The 26502-nt window shown below is 33.3% G+C and overlaps 6 protein-coding genes across 13 annotated transcripts; 1 reads left to right on the top strand and 5 right to left on the bottom strand.

Moving 5' to 3' along the window:
- Positions 1-543: 543 nt before the first annotated feature.
- Positions 544-5906, bottom strand: LOC110618330. Of its 3 annotated transcripts, none has more exons than XM_021761650.2 (3): positions 5615-5906; positions 1271-3895; positions 544-1156 (listed from the first exon to the last, which is right to left on the bottom strand). In XM_021761650.2, exons 2-3 carry the CDS (start codon positions 3740-3742, stop codon positions 857-859), a joined length of 2772 nt encoding a protein of 923 aa, XP_021617342.1. In that variant the 5' UTR covers positions 3743-3895; positions 5615-5906; the 3' UTR covers positions 544-856. The 3 variants fall into 3 exon arrangements, with proteins under 3 accessions (XP_021617342.1, XP_021617204.1, XP_021617410.1); XM_021761512.2 differs by lacking the exon at positions 5615-5906 and adding an exon at positions 4062-5586; XM_021761718.2 differs by lacking the exon at positions 5615-5906 and having other exon boundaries at positions 1271-3524; positions 3636-5585.
- Positions 5907-9896: 3990 nt separating this feature from the next.
- Positions 9897-12211, bottom strand: LOC110618274 (F-box protein At5g07610). Of its 5 annotated transcripts, none has more exons than XR_006351828.1 (4): positions 10815-12211; positions 10646-10703; positions 10411-10484; positions 9897-10165 (listed from the first exon to the last, which is right to left on the bottom strand). XR_006351828.1 is itself a non-coding variant. In XM_043959425.1 (4 exons), exons 1-2 carry the CDS (start codon positions 12041-12043, stop codon positions 10649-10651), a joined length of 1284 nt encoding a protein of 427 aa, XP_043815360.1. In that variant the 5' UTR covers positions 12044-12211; the 3' UTR covers positions 9897-10165; positions 10454-10484; positions 10646-10648. The 5 variants fall into 5 exon arrangements, 2 of the variants coding, with proteins under 2 accessions (XP_043815360.1, XP_021617112.2); XR_006351830.1 differs by having other exon boundaries at positions 10454-10484; positions 10785-12210; XM_043959425.1 differs by having other exon boundaries at positions 10454-10484.
- A 798-nt stretch (positions 12212-13009) lies between these two features.
- On the bottom strand, positions 13010-13749 carry LOC110622990 (17.3 kDa class I heat shock protein). The gene has a single exon (XM_021767786.2). It carries the CDS (start codon positions 13532-13534, stop codon positions 13061-13063), a length of 474 nt encoding a protein of 157 aa, XP_021623478.1. The 5' UTR covers positions 13535-13749; the 3' UTR covers positions 13010-13060.
- Positions 13750-13854: 105 nt separating this feature from the next.
- LOC110622982 (UDP-glucose iridoid glucosyltransferase) lies at positions 13855-15586 on the bottom strand. The gene is made up of 2 exons (XM_021767774.2): positions 15067-15586; positions 13855-14988 (listed from the first exon to the last, which is right to left on the bottom strand). Exons 1-2 carry the CDS (start codon positions 15539-15541, stop codon positions 14114-14116), a joined length of 1350 nt encoding a protein of 449 aa, XP_021623466.1. The 5' UTR covers positions 15542-15586; the 3' UTR covers positions 13855-14113.
- Positions 15587-21854: 6268 nt separating this feature from the next.
- LOC110621817 (copper transporter 6) lies at positions 21855-23006 on the top strand. Its single transcript, XM_021766128.2, has one exon. It carries the CDS (start codon positions 22009-22011, stop codon positions 22480-22482), a length of 474 nt encoding a protein of 157 aa, XP_021621820.1. The 5' UTR covers positions 21855-22008; the 3' UTR covers positions 22483-23006.
- An 847-nt stretch (positions 23007-23853) lies between these two features.
- On the bottom strand, positions 23854-26380 carry LOC110621055. 2 transcript variants are annotated; one of them, XM_021765095.2, is made up of 5 exons: positions 25819-26373; positions 25519-25734; positions 25111-25429; positions 24548-24658; positions 23854-24404 (listed from the first exon to the last, which is right to left on the bottom strand). In XM_021765095.2, the coding sequence occupies exons 1-5, from the start codon at positions 26107-26109 to the stop codon at positions 24292-24294; spliced, it is 1050 nt and encodes a 349-aa protein (XP_021620787.1). In that variant the 5' UTR covers positions 26110-26373; the 3' UTR covers positions 23854-24291. The 2 variants fall into 2 exon arrangements, with proteins under 2 accessions (XP_021620787.1, XP_021620796.1); XM_021765104.2 differs by lacking the exon at positions 24548-24658 and having other exon boundaries at positions 25819-26380.
- Between the last annotated feature and the right edge of the window lie 122 nt (positions 26381-26502).

Raw genomic sequence — 26502 nt, forward strand, 5'->3', positions numbered from 1 at the left:
TATCATCTATATTTTAAAATCACCCAATTAAAATATTTTTTATTTATAAAATTAAACTATTAATCTTCCTATCAAATAAATCGTTATTTATTATTTTATTATTAATCAGAAAAATTATAAAAATTAAATTAATTCATATAATTAAAATTATAAGAATTAAATAAATATTTAAAGTGGTTAATGCTTTTTAACAAAGAATTAAAAGGTTTAATTTTAGTATAAAATAATTGAACATTTTAATAAAGTGATTTTAAAATATGAACTAATTTAATGAATTTTTTAAAAAATTTAGGGACCATTAGTAAATTTTCCTTAAATGGTGGTAATTGTTTTCTACCTTCTGACGAAAAAAAGCATGGCAGTGAACAATCGATGTCAACATCCAAATAACAATGATGGGTTCCTTGGATGCTTCTCAAGCTGCAGAATTTCTGCTTCCTTCTTTTTTGATCTATTTGCAGAGAAGGGCTTTTACAGCAAAAAGTTTATCCGAAACATTCACATTGTGCAATGCTCTTGGAAAAAGTTGACAGAATTTCAAACTACCATGAAAGCAATATACCATTCTCTGCTTATATGCACACTTACATTGATGAAGATAGTGTTTCTCTTTTAAGTACAGTTAATACTGCTTCTATTGTCAAAAACAACGCAAAAACCAACACAAAACACAGTGCTGCCCTCTGGGTTTCCAGGTTTCTTTCTTCATGACCTTGCAGATTCTATTTTATTTTCCCATATCAATGACAGGCATTAGATTGTCATTGCAGGATTCATGCATTCTCCGCTCAGTTAAACTGGTGCTATTTTTACCTATCAGTACGGACTGTGTAATTACAATACCATTCCTCATGAACTAGACCCTTCCAAATGGAGAATGGGGTGGGTATGAAACAAATTTTGCAGGCATATCCGCAACAATTCCATACGGGCGGCCCCTCGTTCCATCATTTTGTGCCAACATGGTTTGCAGAGAAGTTTTCGCTTCGATCGAGTTGCACGAGCCTTGGATCTCACACAGTTTTTTACTGTCTATAATTGCTATGCACAGTGAGAATGCTTGTATAATTGAAAGTGATGAGGTGAACTCAACTGAATAGATCCCGTCCTTGAAAGGAGCAAAACTGAAGACTGGCTGGTTCTCTTCTTCTCCTCCCTGTAGTTAAGTATTGAAAGCAAGAGTTGTCATTTCGCTTCTTTTGGTCATTTGTCATTTGGCAATAATAGGTATGATGAATAAAACTAACCGGTGAAAGCAATAAAACATTACCTGAGAGACGAACTCAAATTTATCTATCATTGCACAAGCTTTGGATGGACTTGTTTTCTTACTAAGTTGACTCTGGTTCTCAAAAATCCTGAGCTTGCAGCTCAAATCCCAACCTCCACAATCACATGATCCACCCGATCTCCATCGTTGGATTAGAGATGAAGGCCCGCCTTTATTTGGTAAACTGTGAACGCCACTTGGAAGAATGACTGTGGCACTGATAAGGCTTTGGCCATTGATGATAGGCTGTTCCCCAGAAGTAGAACTGAATCTCATCTCCGGCAAATCATTGTTTTTACCACTATGATGTCCATCACTGGCTGTACTTACATTAGTGACTCTTGGGATCTTGACAACAATGGCAGCAAGTTCATCATTTGGCTGGAAGTCTAATCTTTGTGGCTCTGCTTGCTGTAGGTCCACAGCAAACAAAACAAATTCTCTCGCAAATGATTGCTCCATACAGTTCTCTCTAGTCCAACAGGAAAACTGAGAACCAGAAACCTTCAATTGAGCTACAACATTAGGAATATAATCATGACCTTTGCCTTTGCCCCCTTGGTTCATCCAACCCCCATTTTTTTTCCTGATTTCTTGAATGGCAAAAAACGTGTAAATGCAGCTGTATTCATCCTCTCTTGTGCTACTCAACTTCTTCACTGTGGCTGCAAGAATATTACGTTCATTGTCAACTGCAAATGTGAAAAGAGGCTGGCCATTCTTAACTGCAACTCTTAGCAAAGCTTGAAATGCTGCTGATCCGTGCTTCTTGTCCTGACAAGAATCACCGATATTGATTGCCCTACGACTTGCCATATTGAAATTTACAACTCCTGGCTGTCTTGCTGCAGCAGAAGAATCTAATTGTCCATTAGACTTGCAGGCTCTATCTGTTGATACTAAATCCCTTTGTAATGGTTCTCCTGAATGATGGCAGTTTGGTACCTTCGGTTTCAACAGTGGGTCTAGCAACCTTCTCAGAGGGCTTGCTCTGGCTCTGCTCGTAGCATTTTGTGGATCACTACTTGAAGTTCCTTGGCGACAGGAAGTCATAGCATTGTCTCCAGCAGATTTCGCGGAATGATGGATTGTGCTCAACTGAGGCAAGGATGAACTATCTTTGGGACTGAAACTTTTACTTATCTTGCCCATACCAATGCCAAGTCGGCGAAAAGGTGAAGTGCTTCTTGGTTTTTCAGAAGCAGCTTTGTTTAGCTTCATACCCAATCCTGTGGAAGACTCTTTTGCAGTTGAATTTATTGGTGATATACTTGATTTTTTATTTTCTGAAATTCTAGCACGGGATGGACTGATTCCTACTTTTGCTGGATGTGGTCCTAAGTGAGATGAATTGGGCAAAAAGGCGACACTATCTCCATCTGAAGAGCACCATTTTATCTCTGTGCATCCTTCAACCTGACGAGGCAGTGGGCAAGAGTGCGGGACATCAGAAGTGACTGCAGCAGGACTCATGTCCTTAGGCATCTCCGAAAAGCTACTCCGACTTGCCTTGGCTCCCTTTTGACACAACATTGTTGGTGACTCAGAAAGCTGGGAACAATTGCCTTGGGTGAGATCCCTTGGCATCAGTAGAATTTCTCGTTTACTTTTTCTAGAGACATCTTGGTCAAAGGAGCATGCCTTCTCTTCTTGCAACTTATTTGCTCTTTTCATAAAATCACCATCTTGGGTTGTATTTACCCTCATATACTGCTGCGCTTCAAATTTTACCCCATTAGAAGTTCCACATTTCGAATTCGTCATTGGGTCTGAATCTTTTCTCTTCCACTGATCCAGCTTGATTTCAGGATAGTTTTTAGAATGAAGATGATCTGTCCTGATGAACTTTCTCTGTTCATTCATGATGTGAGCCTGGGCACCTTTGACATATTGAAACTTTTGAATACTTTCTTCGAACGATTTCACATCTTGTGAGTGGACTTTTACTGGAGATGACAACATATGAGATTGCAGTGATGGACGGCGCATTCTTTGATGAGCAGGAGAGCAACTCGGACCTCTACTAGAGTCAACATATGATCCTTCTGTTGAAAATGATGAAGATGAATTATCACTTGAGAGAGAATGCCTGCTATTTCTGTGTGGTATCTGTTTTTGACCACATTGCCACTTTTCCAAACGGCCCCAATCAAGGACTCCGACATTTAAAACTTTCTCCTGTCGATTTTCTCCTCTCTCCAGATAACTTGGCAAATTTGACATATACTTGATAAGTTCTTCTTCGGTCACCTTCCTAGATTGTTTTAGACAATTATTTGAACCTTCAGGTGAAATATCTTTTATATTCTTTGTAATCACATGATGAAGATCAGTATATGACAAAGTAGGCTTTTTTGGTGTGAACCTGTCATGCAAAGCTAAACTTTGCCTTGCTGGGATTGTTGAAGTCTCAGAAGTTCCTAATGGTCGCCAGTCCCTTAAATTTATTCTCTGCCTTGAAGGTTCTTCCATAGACCAAATAATTATTTAGGACTTCAGCAGTATCGCAGGTGCAGACTCCAGACTAGATGCAGATATTTGAGCAATTCACCTTTTTTTCCACACGTATTTCTCAAGAAGAGAAGGCTAATGTTTCTCTTCAGCTCCGCAAAGGTTCTGGCCACTCTGAAGATAAAGAGATAAATTGTAAGACAGTCAGCTTCATATTAATACCAAGAGGTTCTCAATGTGGCTGTGGGAAACCAAAGATATGTAGAAAAAAAATGCACAAATTATATGAAGTATAGCCATCATTTGTATGACCATATTCCACAGGTATATATATTTTTACCTTTGGTGTTGAATTGAGATTTGAGATACTGAGTGAATTAGCAAAGATATCAAGCACCTCAAACAACAAGCAACCTCCCTTACTCTCATCCATCAAAGCGAGAATAAACTACACCAATGTCATTGAGGCATGAACTAGACGCAATAATAGAGATGAATCAAAAGTTAACTTCTATGAAGTTTCCTTGACGGCCTAGAGTACATCACTCTGAATCAGAAGTAATTAACAAGTCAACATACAGACACGATTTACACGATAGAACTAAAGCATATGTATAAATATCTAACACACACAACCAAAATGATTAGCTTTAGAACTTTATACAATCATGGATAACAGAACCCTATCTGCATAGATGACAAAACTTACAGGTGGAAACAGGCATCAAAGCATATGTGCCAAAGGATTATTTAACTCCTCATCTTTACTTACAGAATTTCGCCATCACCCACAATGATACAGTCAACTAGTGGAAGATACTTAAAAAACAATTTTAACCACCCAATTTGACATTTGGAGAAATATTTTGTTTGTTCTATCTAATTGGCATTTTTCTATTAGTTCCCTCTCTATAGCAAAAGAACTTAAATCACAGATAAATGTGTTGTGATTAGCAGGTGTCAGTAATCAATAAAACACAAAAATACAAGTAATTCAGCATCTATTGGCCATTATAAACTCAAATATTCATGGCCTTTTCCTATCCACGAGGAAGAAGATGAGAATGAATTGGCAGCATCTGCATACAAGGCGATAAGCAAAATTGTTGGATGGACCTAGAGATAAAAAAAATCTGTTTTCCTACAAATTCCGTCTTTCCTGCAGAATCTTGGAAAGCAAAGGCCTCAGCATGCCTTAAAAAGGAATTTACATAGTATAAATCACTTAAAGGTTGTCAATCAAAAGGCGCAAATTGATCCAAACTTTTCCAAATTGCAGCATTATTTGAAATGGGATACAAGAAGACAATAGACATCGTAGCAAGCATCTCGACAAAATATATAGGCAGATAAAAATTTAAAGTAAAAATTGGGTGGTCCATGAAAAAGAAAACCCCACATGTGTGTGTATTGAAAAACTTAAGATAAGGGTAGGCAAATCAACCGGTTCTCATTTTAGCCTGATGCTTCAGTTAATGCAAAGGACAAAGATCCCCAGCTATTCAAATGCATACAGCACTAGCTTTCAAAAATAATGAACAGCAAGGCTTCATTTGATTCTCCCAGAAGGAAGAAGGACAAAAGAGTAAATGTAAATGTCCTTAAAGGAAGAACTTCTCTTTTTTCCTTCAGCTTTTGCAAGAATCAAACATTGTTAAATTGCTACAAATAAATCAAAGTAAAAACGTTGCATTATCATTTTGCCTTCATTCTTTGAGTTCAACATAGAGATGTAAAATTTGGACTTAGAAAGAATAAATTTTTTGAAACAACAGCAACAAAAAAAGCAAAGGAGCAAAAAATTAAAACCTTCAAACCACACATATAAAAGCTGTAAGCAAACAGAGTTTTCAGCAAAGGATTCCTCATTCAAAAGAAGGAAATAGCACATACACATCCCAGCTTCAGAAATGCAGAGGCAAGATATGACATTAACAGAACGAGCAGCCTCTCCAGCACGAAGTAAGGAGTGTCGGTGCTACAGAGGTGAATGAAACTCAATAAAACAAGAGTCTGAAATCAGCAAGAGGTACTGATAGCACGTAACCAGCAAAATAATATCAATGTCCTCCTTTTCTTGCAGAGACTCCAAACTCCAAAGCAAGAAGCAGCAGACCCAGAAAAGCACAGAGAGAGAGAGAGAGAGAGAGAGAGAGAGAGCGTCTTTCTGGCTGGAACTCATTCAGTCATTTATTTTGGTTGGTTACAGTCAAAGAGTGAAGTGCTTTGGAGAGATAGAGAGAGAGTGGGGCAATCGTTTTCATCAGACGGCTGAAAGTAAAAGGCGTTAATCAAAGTAGTCACCATCAAGATGGCGCGTAATGGGTATGTTCTTGGGACCCACTTTGTGACCTTAAAAGAACATTAAAAAAAATAAAATAGTACTATGTTCTGCTAATTTATTTTTTATTCAAAAAATTTAGATCTAACGAGGTTTTTCAGAAGGTAAGAAACTAAAGACCATGCAGGTGGTGGGACCCTTTACTAGGGATCAATGCAACTTAGGCCGTCCGATTGCATTCATGTGATGGCCTTTCGAGAGATGTGGTTTACATGTCTTTCATCTTTGTCCATTAGTCCTTGCAAATTTCCACTTTGATGCCTCTCATTCCTTTTTTAAGCATTTTAGGATCGATTTATGATATGAAATGCTTGAAGTTCAAAGAAATCATCCGAGATTTATGACAATGAAAATCTAAAGATGGCATGCTTTTGATCTAAAATCACTTTCAAAAACAAAAAGATTTTTTTTTTTTTAAAAAAAAAAGGTGATAGGAGCCTATAGGCTTCAACACTATAATTAGTTGGAAGATCCCAAGACCTTAGGGATCCCATGTTAATTTATAATCATAACTTGATCTTGCAAGCAGATTATCACATTTCCCATCATTCATGCAATCCCATGATCCTCCCCACTGCCAATCCCATGCCTAATCATTCAATTCAATTGATTCACAAAAATACCTAACTTGGTTTCACAGTGATGAGCATCACACTTAAACAGATGAAATTAAGTTTGAGTTTATATACCAATCAATTCCATCCTTCAAAAAAGCCTATTAGGCAGAAGATTCATAGTAGATAGAATCAAGTAACTCCATATCCAATTACCCTTTTTCAAATCTTTCCAAGGTAGAGTTGTAGCATCTTTAATTAAAAAATATATGGAGAAAAAGAGACACCTTTTAGTCTTAGTATGCATGTGATGTCTACAACACATATGGCAGAGAGATATTATAATTTGCCATATTTGATGAACCTTCAAATAGCTATAGCCGTTAGCCAATAGCCATTAGCCATTAGCCATTAGCCATTAGCCATATAAATATACATATTCTTGTGGGTAAGCATTGAACTGTCCTGCATGTGCTAAACAAATTTGACTATATTTTCATAATATTCATTTTTATATAGCTGTTATTATTTAATTGGGTATTAACATATATTTTAATATTAATGTGATAATTAAAGTATTATTAAACAGCAATGTTGAATTTTGAAAATTATGCATTAAAAAAAACTCATACTTGTCTGATCACTTGGAACAAAAACTTAGAGACAAGCAAAAATTAATGTGTAACATTTTTCTCTTTGATTTATCTAATGAAACAAATTTTTTAAGAAATGATAAAAGTAAGTCTATATTTTTTTCAAAATTAATTTACTCTAAAAATTAAATAAAAACACAAATAAGTCTAATATTATATTTTTTTAAGTTACCCTGTTTATTAACTTATATAAAAACACAAATTCAGATTTTTTTTTGTTTGAATTTTAATTAAATGCAAGATTTGAAAGAGATATAAACATGTGTATAATAATATGGGATTGGCCATCAATTCATATGTGGCAATTGAAAAATAATCACCGACCAGGCCCATATGTCTCACAAATCGAGGCAGCCTAATCTTTTGGCCATAAACTTGTCACTGCTGCACGAGAAAAGGCCACAACCCCAACACTACACCACTCATCCTCTGCTTCCAATTATATATTTCTAATTATTAATTCTTCTTCATCCCTTATTCCTTTGTCTCGAATAATTCTGTGTCTCGTGTAATTGCAAGTACTAATTTTATATTTGTTCAAAAACTGGGTGGATCAGATAAATTGTGAATTGAAGTGAGAAACTGTGTGATCAAAGGTGGAATGATTCAGCTGGCTTCTGGGCACCCATCAACATCAGCGTTGGCGTGTGAATCCAGTTTACGGATGCGTGACTAGTGGCTGCGAATCAACCACACCTTATCGTTTCAATCTTCAAATGTGAAAACGCTTCTTATTTCTTGTGATGATCTCTTCTACTTTTGAATGCTTGGGATAGCAGCCTTTCTCACTATACAACAAATGTCTCTGTGTGTGTGTGTGTTAATTAATCTCTGTTTTATTATTAACTTAACAAAGTAATTAGGGAGAGATTTTATATGTATGTTCACATTTTATTATTTATTTCATTGACCACTTTTTCTAACTTTTGGATTACATAATACCAAATAGGTCTTTTGATTCTGTGTATTATAAATCACCCACTTGATTAAATCAATTAATTCAAACAGTGTTAATTATTAATTAATCATTTAATTCTTATATATAATTTTTTAAATCAATCTTTTTTATTAGCGTACATATCCACACTGGTCAATTTTAAGAGTCTGATATTGTTTACTACCTTGCTAGTTTCACTGTAGAGAAGCATAATTAAATAGGAATGGAACTAGATCTATGATTTTCATTTCAAATTTATTTTTTAAATAATTAAATATAATTTTTAAAAATTTCTAAGCTACATAAAAGTATGTATTACTTTCATATAAATAAAAAATATATATTTAAAAATTGAATCAAATGGAACCTAGTTTTTAGGAGTAACAAACAACCTTAACACATCCAAAAATTTGATTTGGAACGGGCTTGATGACCCGTTTTGGGATTCAAAGACTAGAAGCCCACCACATCCAAGTCCAGAGTTCAGCAATCTTCCTATAAAAGCCTCAAAGGTCCAGAGCTTACCAGAAAGTCGGTTAACAAATGCGCAGACAACCAAGACTCTCTGATTGACCAGGTACCAGATGACTCCCATGCTTCCTATAAACAATCAGGCAACGGGCCTGTCCCACTGCAGCATGTTATTGAGAGCAAGAAGCAATAATACTTGCATATACTAGAAAGCAAGAATCACTGAAAGTGAAAATGGCAATGGTTCCATGCTTTTTCAGCAACCCATGAATTCGATCCCTTCATTTCTTCTGTTCTGCGGGATCCACTCAACGTCATTCTTTTTCCTTCCTCTTCTAGCCTTTGTCACTGAAGACAGTATTAAGGATAAAGACTAACTATAACAGTTTTATCTATTTTTAAGTATTTGAGTTATAGTTATATACTTATCTTGTATTTAGTTAGTTGTAGATATTAAGGATAAAGACTAACTATAACAGTTTTATCTATTTTTAGTATTTGAGTTATAACTGTATACTTATTTTTAGTATTTGAGTTATAGCTATATACTTATCTTGTATTTAGTTAGTTGTAGACTTGTATTATATAAGTTTCTGTAATACATTCAGTAAATAATACAAAAACCCTTTTCTCTATAGACAGACTCCATAAGGTCGTCTTCAAGGCCCATTTTTCTGGGCTTGAAAAAGAGAAACTGAAAGTGGAAATTGAAGATGTCAAAGGGCCACGAATCAGCGGAGAGAGGAACATGGAAGAGGAAGACAACAATGATCATGGTATTGTGGGCCAAGTGCTTGAGGAGTTCAGCCTGCCAGACGATGTGACCATTACTAAGGAGTAAATCAACAATCCTGATGTTGAGGTTATTGAGATTTCCGGTTGAGTTCGTGCTTAAAATGATATTAGAAATATGCGTATGGAAAAGTGTGGAAGTTTTTACGCAAAATCTTTATAGCTGCCTGGTTTTTGAGCCCTTTACCTATAAATCTGTGCTTGTCTGATTTTTTGAGTTTTCCTATCTTCTTGTGCATCTTACGGGATCAATTTAAAGTAGAGTCATATTGTAATGCTATTATACATTTTCTTTTTCATTTTTTATAGCATATGCCAAAGGTATCGAATAAGAAAATTTTTAAATTTATAAGTTTTTTAATTTATAATTCTATATCTTTTAACCATTTCATTTCACGTTAATTTTAGTATAATGAAATTTAAACGGTTTGAAAAGAAAATTTTAAAATGAGATTTAATAATAATAGTATTTTAGTAAATAGAATAGCTAATAATTATTTGAAATTGATGTTTGCCCAGATAAATGCCAAAACTCCTCAAACAGCCAACCAAAGCCAACTCCAAGCTTATTTGATAACCAACTAAAGCAGCAACTTGGATTCCACACTTCCCAGCAAAACTGACGTCTCCTTTCCATTCTTCCTCTCACTTCCATTAGCATAGATTGGAATGCGAGTCCGGAAGCTCACATCTTTCCTGGATCAAGAAAGAGGAAGTGAAAGGGAACATTGATGATGAAAAAAGGGATTCAAATCAGCAAATAGAGAAGGAAGACGAGAACACAACCACAAGGCATCACAATTTCAAGAAGTAGGTATTAGTTGATATAAGAAGTAGGAATAGTTGCAAAACATTTACAAGTTCATGAACTCAGGTTTACTTCGCAGCTATTTGAAACTCAACACAGAGAATTTAACCCTTCATCACAATTCACCACATACTATATCATTGTCCATGGAAGCCTTTAGCAAAATCAGTCTCTACCTGGAAGAATCCATCTGTTGCAACTTGATCCCTGCATCAAAAAAGAAAAGACAAAGCCGCAAACCAATAACCATGGATTTAACTCGCTAAACATGCTAGAAATGTTAAACACAATACAAGACTATACGGTTGCAACAAAATGCATAGCAAATCAGGGCATTCACAACTTGAAATAGCATCAATAGCTAGTACCAACTAAAAGCCTCGTCTACGGACTTGAGAATCAAAATTTCGCTGCAGCAGATGTAGACTGTACATATGAAAAGAAAAATGTAAGAATAATCAAGAATCTCAAGTATAAGGACATTTGAACTAAACCATAATTACTTACGATCAAAAACAATGAATGGTCTCCACGTACTGATAAGGATTAGTATGGTCTTGCGTACACGCCACAAATAGGGATTTCCACTCTAGATCAAAAATTCTTTTGGATGTCCCATCTGAAACTTTGTAGCTCATCACTACACCATCCACTAACACCACTACCACAGACTCCTTCTCATCTTTGGCACAAATAATGCTCAATACTTCACAGACCTTCCAGCTCAGTTCAGAAGATTCCTCTCTCATGGATTGAAGATTAATATGATATCTCACAAACCATTCAGAATAATCAGCTGCCATCTCCAAAACAACATAATCTAAAGGTAGAAAAAGATCTACGAGACCACCTATAACATACAAATGGCCATCAGACTCTCCAAAGTACCACACATCCAACTCAGGAGGTAAAGCCATTTTCTTGAAGATCTCATTATCAAGATCAAAGTAGACCGCTGATGGGTGTCCAACTTTTCTGTACCAATGAATCGCGCCATTACAATAGAACCCATTATGAAAGCCGATTGGTGAGAATTCGATATCCATACACAGGTCCGTTACATCTGTTGTTCGTGAAGTCCAGGTATCAGTCTCTGATGAATATATATAAATTTCAACAAAACTCTTATTCAGTTTGATCATGACGATGATCTTGTAGTATGGCGATCGTTTAGGATCAAAAGCGAAGCAAACAAAAACCACGCGATGCTGATAATTAAGGAGAGGATAAGGAATTCTCATTTTTTCCTTCAGAGGACTAGGAAAAGAAAGTTTCTTGAATTGTCTAGTAGTGGGATTACAGAGTAAATATGCGATGCCACGATCATCTTCGGTAACCACAGAGCTAGAACGGTGAACCGAGCGGCCATAATCCGGCAGGAACATCTCGCTGGGGCTGACCAAAAAGCTAGAAGATAGGAGGAGCAAACCATTGCAAGATTGTAGAATGCTGATCCGAGGGAAGTTCAGAAAATCCAAGGAAAGTTCAACCTTTTGTGTTGCGGATGGATCTAGAGGGATGATTCTAAAATCAGGAGTGGAATAATAGAAGTCATTGATCAAGATAGCGGTGGGCGAGGGTTTCAGTCCCCGGTGAAATTGAGAGTGGGAGAAAGACAATTGGGGATTTGAAATCAGGGACAGCCATCGCTTGGATACACATTTGAACTTGAGCAGCGGTTTAACGGGTAGTCGGGCGAGAATTTCGATCAAAAGGTCATCTGCTTCGGCCACCACTGCTGCCGAATTCGGTCTTTTGGAGGTCATCTTCGGCCCAACAAATCTTCTGCTTGATGACAATTTGGGATTCCGGAGGAACAGGAACCAGGGATGCAAACGGGTAGCTTATTTGCCAAAAGGAAAAAAAAATGTATCTCAAAATCAATGTTTAAATTCGCTCAAACCTAATTGAAATTATTTTAAATTATCCAAACCTGTTTTAAATCTAATTATAACTAACAGAATAAAATTTCAACATGTTTAATTTTGTATAATTTAATTAATAATTTACATAAAAATTATTATTCATTTAAAAAATAATAAATGATAATATTATTTTCTTACTAATTCTAATGATGTTTTGTAAAAAATTGTTGGGACTGCTTGGATTTAGGTTATAGCAAAGTATGCAAGTTTGCAGAGCTGTTTTCATTCATTTCTGCATCTGCCAATGATGATAGGTGTATATTATTCTATGAGAATTATAGAATGATAGGAATAATCTGCGACATAAGCAATGCTAGACTTCAGTCTTGGTTCATAATACTCAAATCTTTTTTAGATATTTGGAGGAGTTTTCAAACCAGAGATTCTGGCAGGGCAAGTAGAGGAATTAGGTAAGATTTCGTTGCTTGGGAAGCATCGACTATGAATCTTTTGAAATGTATATTGATGCAGGTATTTTGAGGGCACAAAATAAAACTACTTTTAAAGATGTTATTAGAATTTATTCTGAACATTTTGTCTGTTTATTCATGATATTGGGAGGTGATTTTCTCTCTAAATTTTATAGAAGCATTAAGAATATGAGATGACCTGTTGGCCTTAGTTTAAATATATTTTTTTTTTCCGATATTAACAACATTTTAATTTAAAAAAATAAATAAAGAGAGAAATTTGAAAGCACCTCACTTAAGGAATAGGCAAAATACGTTAATTATTTAAAAATCAAAATACAAATGTGGTTTTATTACAACAAACACCAGTATTCTTCATCTCTCTTTTAGAAAAAAAAAAAAAAAAAAAAAAATTCACATACCCATGAATTTACAAGAAAGAAGATAATCAACCAGAGATATCAATAGTCTTGACATCGGATTTCTTCACTTCCACCTTTGGAACAGTGACCGTAAGAACACCATTTTCCATTGAGGCCTTCACTTGGTCCATCTTTGCATTTTCCGGCAGCCTCAATCTCCTCAAAAACTTACCGCTGCTACGCTCCACACGGTGCCATGTATCATTCTTGTCTTCCTTCTCTACATTCCTCTCTCCGCTTATTTGCAGCACTCTGTCATCTTCAATTTCCACTTTCACTTCCTCCTTTTTAAGCCCAGGAAGATCAGCCTTGAAGACATGAGCTTCTGTTGTTTCTTTCCAGTCTATGCGAGGGTTAACAAAAGCAGAATTATCAAGAGAGAGGATTGAAGAGGAAGAGGGAAATTGGAAGTCCCTGAATGGATCCCACAGGCCGAAAGAAGAGAAGGGATCAAAGACGTTGTCTCGTGAGTTACTAAAGAAGTTTGGAATCAGTGCCATTCTCTTTCTATTGAAAGGATTTTGGAACAAGAGCTGATTTGATTATTTGATTGCTGCGAAAGTGGTTGTGAATTGCTGATGCTTGTCGATGGTGAGATGAGGGGGAGGTGAGCTTGTCATTTATAGCAAGAAGAAGAAGAGATATCTGGTACTTTCTGGGGCCATGTTCCCAGCCCTTTCTGGAAGCGCCTGGTAAAATCCAATAAACTTGGAAGATTTAAGCCAAAGAACTGAGTTGGGCTTTTTCTAGTACATATGATAAGATTTATACATATTCACTCGGCTAATAAATAAATGATAAAGTAATTAAAATTAAATTATATCACATAATTAATCATATTTTATTGAATGAATACACATACACAGATGCACGTCAGAAATTTTCATCACGCACATGCTTCACAAATAAACGTTTCACCTTCATAATTATGCCACTAGTTCCGAAACTCTAAGCTTGATACACATACACCAACAACAAATTCAATTCAATTACAATATTTATCAAATTGCAGATTCATGCCAAGTTCAATTTGCTCTTTTACCACCCTGATACGACACAACATATACGAGATTAGGCAGCTAAGATAACATAAACTCAACCAACTTATTTAAGGAATTGTTGGAAGAACCACCTTTCTTGAAACATGTTTCAACTTTTTCCTTCAATTCCTCAGCCCTCTGCCTTATTTCCTCCCCTTCTTTATCTACCATAACCATTCTTACAGCTCTCTCTATCTCACTTCTATCCAATTGATTCTCCAGTTGCAATCCTATTCTCCAAACATAGCTCACGAACCTCGCAGTTACCATTTGATCTGCAAAATATGGCTTGCATATCATTGGGACCCCTTCAGATATAGTCTCCAAGGCAGAATTCCACCCACAATGTGTCCAAAATCCTCCCACAGAAGGATGTGCCAACACTTCCCTTTGGGGTGCCCATTTAACTATGCAACCTCTTTCTCCAACACTTTCCATGAAACCTTGGGGCAATAATTCAATCCAATCTGAACCCATTATTGAACCAGGTCTAATCACCCACAAGAAAGGTTGGTTGCTGTTGGCAAGACCCCAGGCCATTTCAGCCAACTCTTTCTCATCTGTGGAAGCTAAACTTCCCAAACTTATATAAATAACTGAATTGGGAACTTGTTTGTCAAGCCAATCAATGCAACTGCTGTCCTCATTTAGGAGACTGCCGGAACAAGCTGGTGCAAATTTGTGCATAGGGCCTATTGCGAAGATTGGAATAGAGCATTGCCTTCGTTGTTGCTCAATCAATAGTGGTTCTTCAAGGCAATCCATGGTATTCCAAATGACAGCTGAAGATGTTTTTGTATCACACACATGAGCCAGCAGCTGAAAGAAATTCTCCGGGGCTCCAAACTCACAAATTGGTAGATCCTTGAACCTTAAGGTACGAAGTGCAGGTACTGGATCCTGCGACATAGCATCTACATCCAGGTTCCATTAAAATGATTAATGATTGAAAAAAAAAATAAAAGGACTGTAAATTGTCCATGCATGTATACCTGGAAAGGGGATATAACCTTCTTCCTTGAGTTGGAGGATGGCTAATCGAGAAAGAAGGCTGGCTGCACTGCTAGTGCGCAATATAATGCTTGGAATGTTGAGATTATTAGCCACTTCTTCTGAAAAGTACATGAGATCATCATATATGACGCAAGTAATCTCATCATCAGAGTCTTGCTTTAACATCATATCAAGCAAGCAATCCTGAAAGGGTATTTTGCACCTTTCATTCAATGCCAAAATGATATCCACTAAATTTCCTGTGGCAATATCTTGTTTCGATAAGCCCTCTGGTATAGCTTGGAAATCAAATTCAGGGTGTTTTGAGGCTTTGGGAGAATTGAGCTGTGTATGAACAATGGTAATGGAAAAGCCCTTAGAGTACAGGATGGTTCCAAGCTGAAGCAATGGATTAATATGGCCTTGGAATGGGCATGAAACTAGCACCACTCTGCGGCATCTCTTGGCTTCCATCTCTGTCTCACTCCCTCTCTCTCTCTAGTAATTTCTCATGCAGGTTTTTTGAGAGCTGTAGTTGCTCTCCACATCTTATGGGTATAAATAGAAGAACTCACCAGTTGTGAAACATAAAATATTTGAAGTTCTGAACGTGGCAGCTGCAAATGACTCTTTCTTTATTATTAATTCACATCTAATATTGTTTTTATTCATTTAACTTCTATTGTCCTGTAGGGTAATAACGATCCTTAAATCGCGCCAGCTCTCGATTTTTTTTTTTTTTTTTTTGAAATGGGGAGTTTATCATCTTTATTTTTTAAAACGTAGTTTTATGTTTATCTTTGACTTGATGTCGTGGATAACAACTACATTCAAGCATAGGGCTGCGGGATCATGATGTGATCATAATGAATTCCTTTTTCCTTCCATTTTCAGATTTTTATTTACTTTTATTTATTTTAATCAAGTTTAAGGAAAAAATTTTATTCTTTTAATATTTTTTAAATATATATATGATATGGTTAAAAAAATAGTAAAGTAAAAAACAAATCCAGGGTGAATTAGTTTTCGTTTTTCCTCTAAATAAGAGCTAAATTAAATTATTAGCTAAGTTGGTTGTGTAGACATATATTTTATTATTGGGTGCTCTTATTGCAAAGCATAATGTGTCTAATCCCTATCTGTTCAGTCAATAACTTATATATAATTTGGCAACTTGAGGTCACATGTCCCAATTAAAAAGTCTCAATCCTTTTTTCTTCTAAATCTCTTTTAGTTTTTTATTTCATTTACAAATATTTTTTTCAAATTTGTATAAATAATTTATCATAAAAAATTATTATATTTTATTTTTAAAACAGATCATTTATTTATATATCAGTTTTTTATTAACTTGGGTAATATTTTATAATTTTTGAAAACACAAATTGAGTATTAGCATGTGAATGCGAAACTTGATTGGCCTATTTAATATATTTTTGTGGTATAATAGAATAATAAATGCTTATTGAGAGGGGATCAAGCCATTAATTATATATTAATTAATTAATGTCCCACATGTGATGGGACCATTTATATTCTCTTCATGCATCAACTTCTAGAACACTTTTGTTCGGATTCTTTTATTTTACCAACTTAATTTACTACAAAATTACACAGATATTTGCAAGTTGTCTGAATTTTAAGAAAAAAAATTCAATAATCTGCATAATGAAAAGAATAATAATTAATCAACGTTAATACAGTTGTAACAATCTTGTTTTGTTTTAATTCACGTGATTCTTAAGAGGAAGCTGGATAATGAAAATGGAGAGCAAGTAATGTACGGCTAACCCATTATTTTATAAATGAAATATTATTTTGGAATTTTTAATTTGATTTAATAACATTAATAATGGAGAAAAAAGATATTTGCTTCTTATTTTCACACAGAAATATACGGCTGCCTCTAAATTCAGCTCAATAATTGGGTTTTATTTTATAAATAAATAAGATTTTCAAGAATATGATGGGAATTGTGGAATAATATTTAAATAATTAATTTTAAGTGGTACTAATTCTCCAACTCCAACTAAACTAAATTAAGCAAATTCATGAGAAAAGCGTGGTCTAAGCTTCGCGAAAGCAGAGACCTCGCCGGAAGGGACGCCAATCAAATATCAAATGGATCGTGCTTGCTAATACTTGCCGTATGAAATTTAAGCAAAAACCTTATTTTTCGATCTTGAAAATAAAATTTTTAAATTTTAATAATAAATTAAATATATTTTACAGAACATAAAAATTCTTCAATTTTTTAAAATATATTTAATAAAATAATACATTTTTAGCTCATATCTTTTATTATAATTTATGACTAGTAATGGACTTCAAAATTTAAATTAAAAATTTAAATTAAAAATCTAATTTTATTTTTTAAGTGGAAACTCTAATTTCATTTAATTTATAAAAAATACTTATATATATAAAATTGTAAAAATAAAATTTAATTTCAAGTAAATAAATAAAAAAGTTCATATGTATAAAATTGTACATTAATTTACTCACATCAAATATTAAATATGAATTTTTAAAATTTTTTAATATGAATTATCTATACTATTATTTATTAAAAAAATATTATTTGATTTTAATATTTTAATCTAAAAAATTTTAAATATAACTGTAAATTATTAAATTATTTTTTATTTAAAATTTATTTTTTAAAATCTCAATAGTCTATAAAATCTATTAAACGATCTTACTATTATTTTTAAAACTATTTTTTCTACAAATTTAAGATTTATTTTTAAAATTTAAATAATTTAATATATAATTTCAATTATGTAAATAAAAATAAATAAACTTCACTTTTTAATAATAAAAAAGTGGTGTATATAAATAAATTAAGTTAAATATATTACATTAAACAGTGATATTGATTATATTTTAAATTTTCACACAATATTAAAATTATTATTATTTAATTTTATCAATTTATAAAAATTTAGAATATATTCAAAAATTTAGACATCAATTAATAATATATGTTATTAATTTAATATTTTATTAATAATAATTAATTTATATTTAATTATTATAATTTTTATAATTTTAAGTATTTAATGAAGTAATTTTAATTATTATGAGATTTACATATATATTAAATCAATAAATTAAATAATTAGTGAATAATTTATCTTATAAATATTTTAAAAATAAAAAAAATATCTTCATAAAAATAGTATTGATATTGAGACTATAAATAAGAGAATTATTATTAAATTTCTGAATTTTTAAAAATTTTACTAATTTTTATTTTTATAAAAATCACTCAATTAAAATATTTATACATTTTATGAAATTAAATTGTTTAATTCATTTATTAAGTAACTCTTAACCAATTTATTTTAATTTTGATAAAAAATAAATAATATAAATATCTAAAATAGGTTAATAAATTTATAAAAAATAATTTTATAAAATAAAAAATATTTTAATTAAATAATTTTTAAATAAAATAAATTAATAAATTTTTTTAAAAATTTAAAAACTAAATAATAATTTTTCTTTTATCTATTTAGAATTAATAAAAATTATATAAATACCTTTATAAAATTTTAAAAATTCATGGCTTCTCTTGACCCATAGCTGAGTCCGTCATTGTTTACGACTACATCCTTTAATAATATTTATCGGCTTATTAAAATATATTGCATTTGATTATAATTAAATCAGTAATGATGAGTATGAAAAATGCAAAAAAACCAAAATTTTTATGTATTAAAAAAATAAAATATTAATTTACTCTAAAATATACTAGAAATCAAATATATAAAATAATTAATGAAAATCTCGTACACTATAAAGTTTTGATGTGCGGCTTTAGCTAGATTTGAATTAAAATAAATTATAATTTATTTATTTATTTTATTTTAAAATTTAAAGGTATAACTCTCTCTTTAAAACATATTTAATTTAAAGATTTATTTTGATAAATTAAGGATATATTTAAAAAAAATAAAAATAATTTATGAAATAACTAACTTATATGGTTAGGTTTGAATACTCTTACAAATTTATTCATAATTATAAATTAAATCATTTCAATTATTCTTTTAATATTAAATTTTGGTCTACATAACAAGTTTTCTTTACTTCTGTGTCATTTTCTTTTATTTAATACTATTTTCTTTAATAAAAGAGATTAATAATAAATTATTTTATAAAAATTCATTCAAATTATTTTTTAATATAATAAATTAAAGTGAATATAATTAAATAAGAAGATGAAATTTAATTGAATTTCATAAAAGATTATGAAGTTGATTTGTGAATCAAGCAAACCCTTTTAGCTGCCGAGTGTTATTTTAAAACGAAGCCCCTAGACTTCTCGGGAACTCCGCGGGCTGTTCTCCAGGAGACTGGGCTTTGCTTCAGGCCTAACAAATAACAACTGCTTATTATAGTTATTTTGTCTAAAACAAAATATGATTATAAACGTAAAATCTCAAAATTAACAACTGATTATTGTCTAAGGTTCTAAATAATCACTGGGCTGAAAGCATCATTTTTTTAGGTTTTTCTTTTTGTCACATTAACTATCATAAAATTAATTATAAATTAAAATATATAAGGTATAAAAGTGAAATAGATTCTAAAATATATACTTTTAACATTGCCTTAAAAAATTAATACATGCTTTATTAGTAATATTAAAATGGAAATTTTGATATGCTATAATAAGCAATCACACAAAAACGATGTGTAACTGGTGCACCAATAAATGGATGAACCCAATTTGTGTGGATTTGTTTATGAGAAATTCATAGGCAGTGTTTAAAAGTTAGATAGGAATCTGTTAAGTAGTGGAGCTTATTCAGAAATTAATTATTGTTTTTATTAATTAACATTACAGTTGTAGTTAGTTTCCTTCATCAAATCAGACTTAAATTGGTACTTTACAATTTGGATTCCAATTCTCGTTCAAGACGTATTCTTGGAAAAATTTGAGAATAGAGAAAGAAAAGTGAGAAAGGAAAGGGAATCAAACGTGATAATCACAGTGGAGATTACTTTGAGCATTGACGGTGACAATAGTTGCTACTCTGTCCATGCAGTGCGTTGGTTAATGTGGTTGGATTGAATTACGAATTTTGGGTTTAATTTTAATTGGTTTCTATACCGATCTTTGGATTGGTTTACATTGAGTTAATTTTTCTGATTTTTGAAAAATGTAATGTTATCTATGTATTTATAAAAAAAATTATTATTTTAAAATGCATAAGTTCATATTATTAAAATAATATTTTTAAAGATATATAATCATAAATCTTTGTTAAATTTAGAATTGATATTTATATTAGATGAATTTATCGTAATATTATTCTAGTCGTTCATAGTTAAATAATTGATTAATAAAATTTTATTAATATAAGTAGTTTTATTTTATAAAAAATATATATTCAGTATGAAAAATTATGCTTAACTGATGACATTGGCCTTTTTAGGAGTCATATATTAGTATTTAATTATTTATTTTATTTATGGTTTTTTTTTTTTATCTGAAAGAGTTTAAAATATTATCTACTACTTACTCTATACAACAACAGTCAAGAGATACCTTTTCCCTTCTTACAATAATATGAAGAATTCAACTTAGAAAACTTACTCACTTTGTTATATATTAAATTAAGGGTATAGTCTCTCCAATTTAATGAAATATTTATTTTAATTTTTATATTTTTAAAAATTTATAATTTAATATTTCACATTTAAAAAAATATAAAATAATTCTTAACGTTAAATTTTCAATTAACCTCCCATTTATTTTAATAAAAATGATTAAATTACCCTTTAAATAAAAAAAAATCAAATTAAACATTATTTTTCACTTCCAAATCAACCCATCTTACTATATCTCCTTTTCAATCCTCTTCTTCATTTTCTTCTCATCCTTCACCTTCTTTTCCCCATCCTCTTATTTCTTTTTTTCTCATTTTTTTTCTTCTTTTTTTGTGTTTGATTTCATGCAATTGGAGAAGGGTGAATCAAAGATTTCCCATTGGCAATTAAGGAAGGGTGAGAATTGGAATGAGGAGAAGAAGGATGAGAGGATTGGAGAGGGGAGGTAGTGGGACGAGGAGAAGAAAAAGAAGGAGAGCAGTCGCAACTAAAAAGAAGAAGAAGAAGGATGAAGAGAAGAAGAAGGTGCAGGATGAGGAAAAGAAGAAGGAGAAGACGGGGGAGGGGAGGTAGTGGCATGGAGTGAAGACTGTTTGATTTGATTTTTTTATTTAAAGGATAGTTTAGTCATTTTCATTAAAATAAATGGGAGATTAATTGAAAATTTCACGGTACAGATTATTTTCCAGTTTTTTTTATAGATGAAAGATTAAATTGTAGGTTTTTAAAAATACAGAGATTAAAGTAAACATTTCATTAAACTAGAGGGACTAAACTATAATTTATCCTTAAATTAATATAAAAAAATACCAATTAAATTATTACTTAATTAATATTTATAATAAAATTTTAAATTTTGATTAGTTTAATTATGATATATTTTTTTACTTATATAAAGATAATAATTTTAATAATTAAGTCAATTTATAATCATATTCAACAATATCAATAAATTTTTTAATAACCATTACATAAAGTTAAGAAATATAAATTTTTATTAATAATTACTATATATAATACATTGAGTAGACTAAATTATCTATAGCCTGTGGACAGGTGGAATGGCTGCACATTGTTTGTGTACACTGCGTCACAGGGATAATAATCTCCTTTGGCTCTCACGCAGTACACTGTTTACTATTTCCTACTTAATTTATTGTACGATATAATTTCAATGAAAATCCGCAACACCACAAGCACCGACCCTCTCTATTTATAAGTGTCAGACGCAGCCCCGTCTCCTCAACCTCAACGTCCTCCGCCCCCAACAGCACCGTCCACCGCAGCAGAACAAGAAACGCACAAGAAATTAGAGAGAGATGGATCATGGTAATCATGATATGCGAGGGATGGGTCCAACCATGAACAACACCAACACCACCGGAGGGATGATGATGCACACCCACCACAGGATGATGATGCATATGACCTTCTTCTGGGGCAACAATGCTGAAATTCTCTTCGATGGCTGGCCTGGCACCAGACCTGGAATGTATGTTTTGGCCCTCATATTTGTTTTTTGCTTAGCTTTTATTGGTGAGTGGCTCTCTCATTGCCAATTGATGAAGCCGGGTTCAACCCATATAGCTTCCGGTTTAATCCAGACTATCTTGCACGCTGTAAGGATTGGTTTGGCCTACCTGGTGATGTTAGCTGTTATGTCCTTCAATGGTGGTGTGTTTTTGGTGGCTGTGGCAGGTCATACTCTTGGGTTCTTGTTCTTTGGGAGTAGGGTTTTCAAGAAATCGCCACCGTCTGATAAAACCTCTGATGCTCCTCTGATGAGTTGCTGAATGTTGTTCAAGGTAGATGGTGGTCTGATCCTTGGGCTAGGATTTGCAGATTCCTCGATTACAGTTACACGGCTTAAAAAAAAAAAAAATTATATGTAGCATTTAATAAGAAAAGTGTTGGATTGAGGTGTATCATCTATATAACTAGCGAAATTTCATCAAATTAGGCATAATTTTGTTAGTAGATGATTGTGTTCATAGATTTTAATTTTACCCAATTAGTTTATTTTGATCAAGAATATGATATTTGTGTGGGTAATCAGAATTGCAGAGACTATTCATTGTGCCATTATGTGTATGGCTGGAAAATTAAATGGTTAAAGATGCAGGCCGGAGAGATTATTTTTCCGAGGAAAAGAAGACATAGACAGAACAGAGTAATAAATAGTCCAAGTCTGGATAGGGAGGATTCCGTTGGAAATTAATGCCCATTGCTAAGGCTTTATTTCTGTAGGGTGAACTCCCCATTAATTGACTTAAACTTTACAATAACATGAAAACCTTAATTTTTCAAGAAGACCAAACATAGAATTTGAACGCTTCTTAAGAAACTTGAAATCATGCATTGTGTTACTGTCAACCAAAAAAGTCTAAGTGAAAACAAGCACTCAGTTGGTTTTTTTTTTTTTGGGAAAAATTTCACAGCTCCATCAAGTAATCCAGTGGAGGAAGCTTCCATTGAGGTAATGGGGATCTATTTGACAGACATTTGGACTAAAAACACCGACTGGGGCTCTATTTAAGCTATAACCTCCTTCAGGTTGGACTTGTAGTTCCTACAAAAACATAATCATTCCTTATTTTTGGGATTAGGATTTTTAAGAAATTGCCATCTCTATATAATGAGCTCAAGGAAAATGATGGTTTGGTTGTTGGAGTAGGATTTGCAGATTCTTGAATTACATACACATGGCATTATTAGTTTCTCTTGATGAAGAAAGAATATGATAATTGTGTGGTTAATTATGAGAATTCCAGAAACTAGTTCTGTGGGTGGTTTTCAATGCGCGGCTGTGAAAATGGGCGTAGAGATAGGCCAAAGATATTGAATTTTCCAAGGAAAAGAAAGGAATGGATTCCATTGAAAATTAATGGCAATTGCTAAGTGAAAATGAGTGCTCAGTTGACACACCTTGTAAATAATGCTAGAATTGAAGAGCATAATGAAAATTTCTTAAACTTGTGCAATCGCCTACAAGTTGTCAATTGCTCCAACTTTTCACATCACATTAATTTCTTTTTTTTCCACATCTTTACCATTTTATTGGTAATTATGTGGCATTTTTACCAATATAAACGAACAAGACTAATTTATATTCGAATCTAAAATGATATTTAGATAAAACCTTTCTAGTAATGAAGATTTGAAGCTCTATGAACAAATTGAGAGATGAGATAGAAATTGATCCCATTAGAGATACGATACGATACAATCACAAGCAATCCACTTTGCTGACAGCTGAATTACTACAAGACATAACACTACTAATTATAAGTAATAATCATATATAGCTAATCAGCACAAGCCAGAAGAAGGAACAGACCTGCTTGTGTCTTTTTATGACAACATTATTTTCTTCCTCTGTCTAAATCTCACCCTTTATTATAAAATAATAAATAAATAATGCATTCTATTGATCCTTTGATTTGTCCGATTCTATGGAGTTCCCTGTTTTCTTTGACTAAACGTCCATTCTTCTTTCATTCTTTATTCTGCAACTCTTCATCTTTTCTTTAGCAAAAACATCATTAATGTGAGAGAGAGTTTAGTAGTAGTGAGGAACAAGCCATTTTGTGGTTTGCTTCATGTCAATATGTCCATTCCTGAGGCAGACCCATCTCTTGGTTCTTTGCCGGCGTCGTCCTGGACTGGCTCTTTTTCTGGAATTGCAGATCATACCTCACATCACCCAGTAAGGCATCTACAAAACAGTACATGAATAGATCAAATATAGAAAATCCCGATGCTGTTATCTTTTAGATATGCTAATGAAACCACTTTAGGACGTTGTTGTTCAGGACTGAAAGTGGACCTAAACTGCAGTTTGGTGAAAGGGAAAGGTACCTTGTTGAACTGGGAAACTAGCTCTATTGGATCTTGATTCAGAACCCATTTTTTCAGAGTGAAGTTTTAGGGCTTGTACAACTCTTGCCGGTATAAGAACAGTGGAACACCCTGCTCCAAGAAAAACCAGACCATGCCATCAGTTCAACTGTATTTTTATGTTCATTTTTAAATTGCCTGTAATCAAGATTTTGCACAACTAATTGCTTATATGGGAGTTCATTAATTTATTGTCTCAGTAGTTTGCTGAATGGAATTAATTTGTGGAAGGTCCAAATTAACAACTGGTGGACCATCCATGGAGGATGATTCCAGCTCACACTTATCAAACTTAATTTGGTCACTGCTACCTCTGAAATTTAGGTTAACAGGAATCAATTTGGATTCCACCAAATCACAACAAACCAACATAAAATCTAAACCTAATCTAGATGGATAGGTGATGGCAGCAGATACGCCATTCTACCCAGAAGCTAACTACTCCCAACTCCCTATGAAACCATAAAAATCAAAAGAAGAGACCAATATTTTAACGCAAAACTAAAATTTTCTTCAGCAATTACCTGGTTTCTTACGTGACTCACAAGTATTGCCGATTCCTCTGGGCAAGAACACCCCTGTCCCACAAGAAACATTTCTTGGACCGGATTCACTGAGGAAAACTGCTGTCATATCTGAACCGGCTCTCTGTTGCTGCCGCATATTAGCCCACGAAACCTTTTGTCTGTTACCAAACCCGGCACAAGCTCTGCCTTTGCTTTGATGAACTGGCCTGGCTGCTTGTGTATCAAGCTCAACGTGATTAAACCCATTTGCTTGTTTTCCCCAATACCGAGACTCCTGTTTTTGCTTCATAATCTGCTCTTGTCTGAGTTTATAGAACTGCAAGATAAGCCACAAAATTAACAAATAAGTAGATTTAGTACGTACTCCGTTTATGGAAATAGAAAACTAGACAAAGAGGTACTTACTTGAATGGCTTGGATTTGGTAATCAATTAATGCTTGCTTAGAATGAATCTCAAGATTTGAGTTTCTGGGTTTCCTTGGGGCTAAAAATCTTTCACTATTCTTATGCCTGGACTTCTCTTCGTTCATCTTCAAGTTCTCAAACGTAGATACTTCTTCTTTGCTTGACCCAAACGGAGACCACTTTGTTGATTGGAGGGAACCAGCCAAACTCCATGCCTGAGAACCAAAACGTTAAACCCTAAATCAGAAGTTGCACGTTAATGGATCATACAAGCATCAATCGCAAAAAGAGTGTAGTACCTCATTTTCACGTCTGTTGCCATCATCTTGGAGCATGTAGTGAGCCATTTGGCGAGTCAACTCAGCAATGTAATCGTAGTCTTGATCACTATCTGACACAGCTGAACCCAGTTCAGAATCAACAGGTGAGCTGAGTTCAGAACCAAAATCAGATGAAGTAAAGCAAGAAGGGCAGGTTTGGCTAAGGTGTTTGTTGTTGTTCCCTGAGAGACCATTGGTGTTATCGTCAGTAAAAAACTGGGAGTAAGGAGGAAGCAATGATGACTCGGTGTAGTGCTGGTCAACGGCCATAATAAAGGAAATTGAGTCTTGCTGCGTAAAGAGAAGTCACGTTGGGGTTGGTATTTAATTATTTGCTATTATCATCTGCCTAAAGAGAGGTACAGGGGTGGTGGTACTGGTCGGAGAAAGAAAAGCAGAGACATTAAGAAACACAAACATTCCCTGCCCCTGCAGCTAAGGTTTATGTATATGTGCGTATATAAAGAAAAGAAAAAGGAGGACATGGTAAAGAAGTTGGTGGGTCTCTTGCTAGGATATACAGTGTAACAATAACTGTTTCTGTGCTTTGGTTGAGCTTTAGTGGGTAGATTTTCTTTAAATTTAAGTAGAAAGAGGCTATATGATTATTCCATTTGAATTTGGTATAATATTCCTTTTTTAAAAAAAAAAAGAAAGCTATGG

Source organism: Manihot esculenta, chromosome 1 (genome assembly GCF_001659605.2).
Source record: "Manihot esculenta cultivar AM560-2 chromosome 1, M.esculenta_v8, whole genome shotgun sequence".
NCBI lineage: Eukaryota > Viridiplantae > Streptophyta > Magnoliopsida > Malpighiales > Euphorbiaceae > Manihot > Manihot esculenta.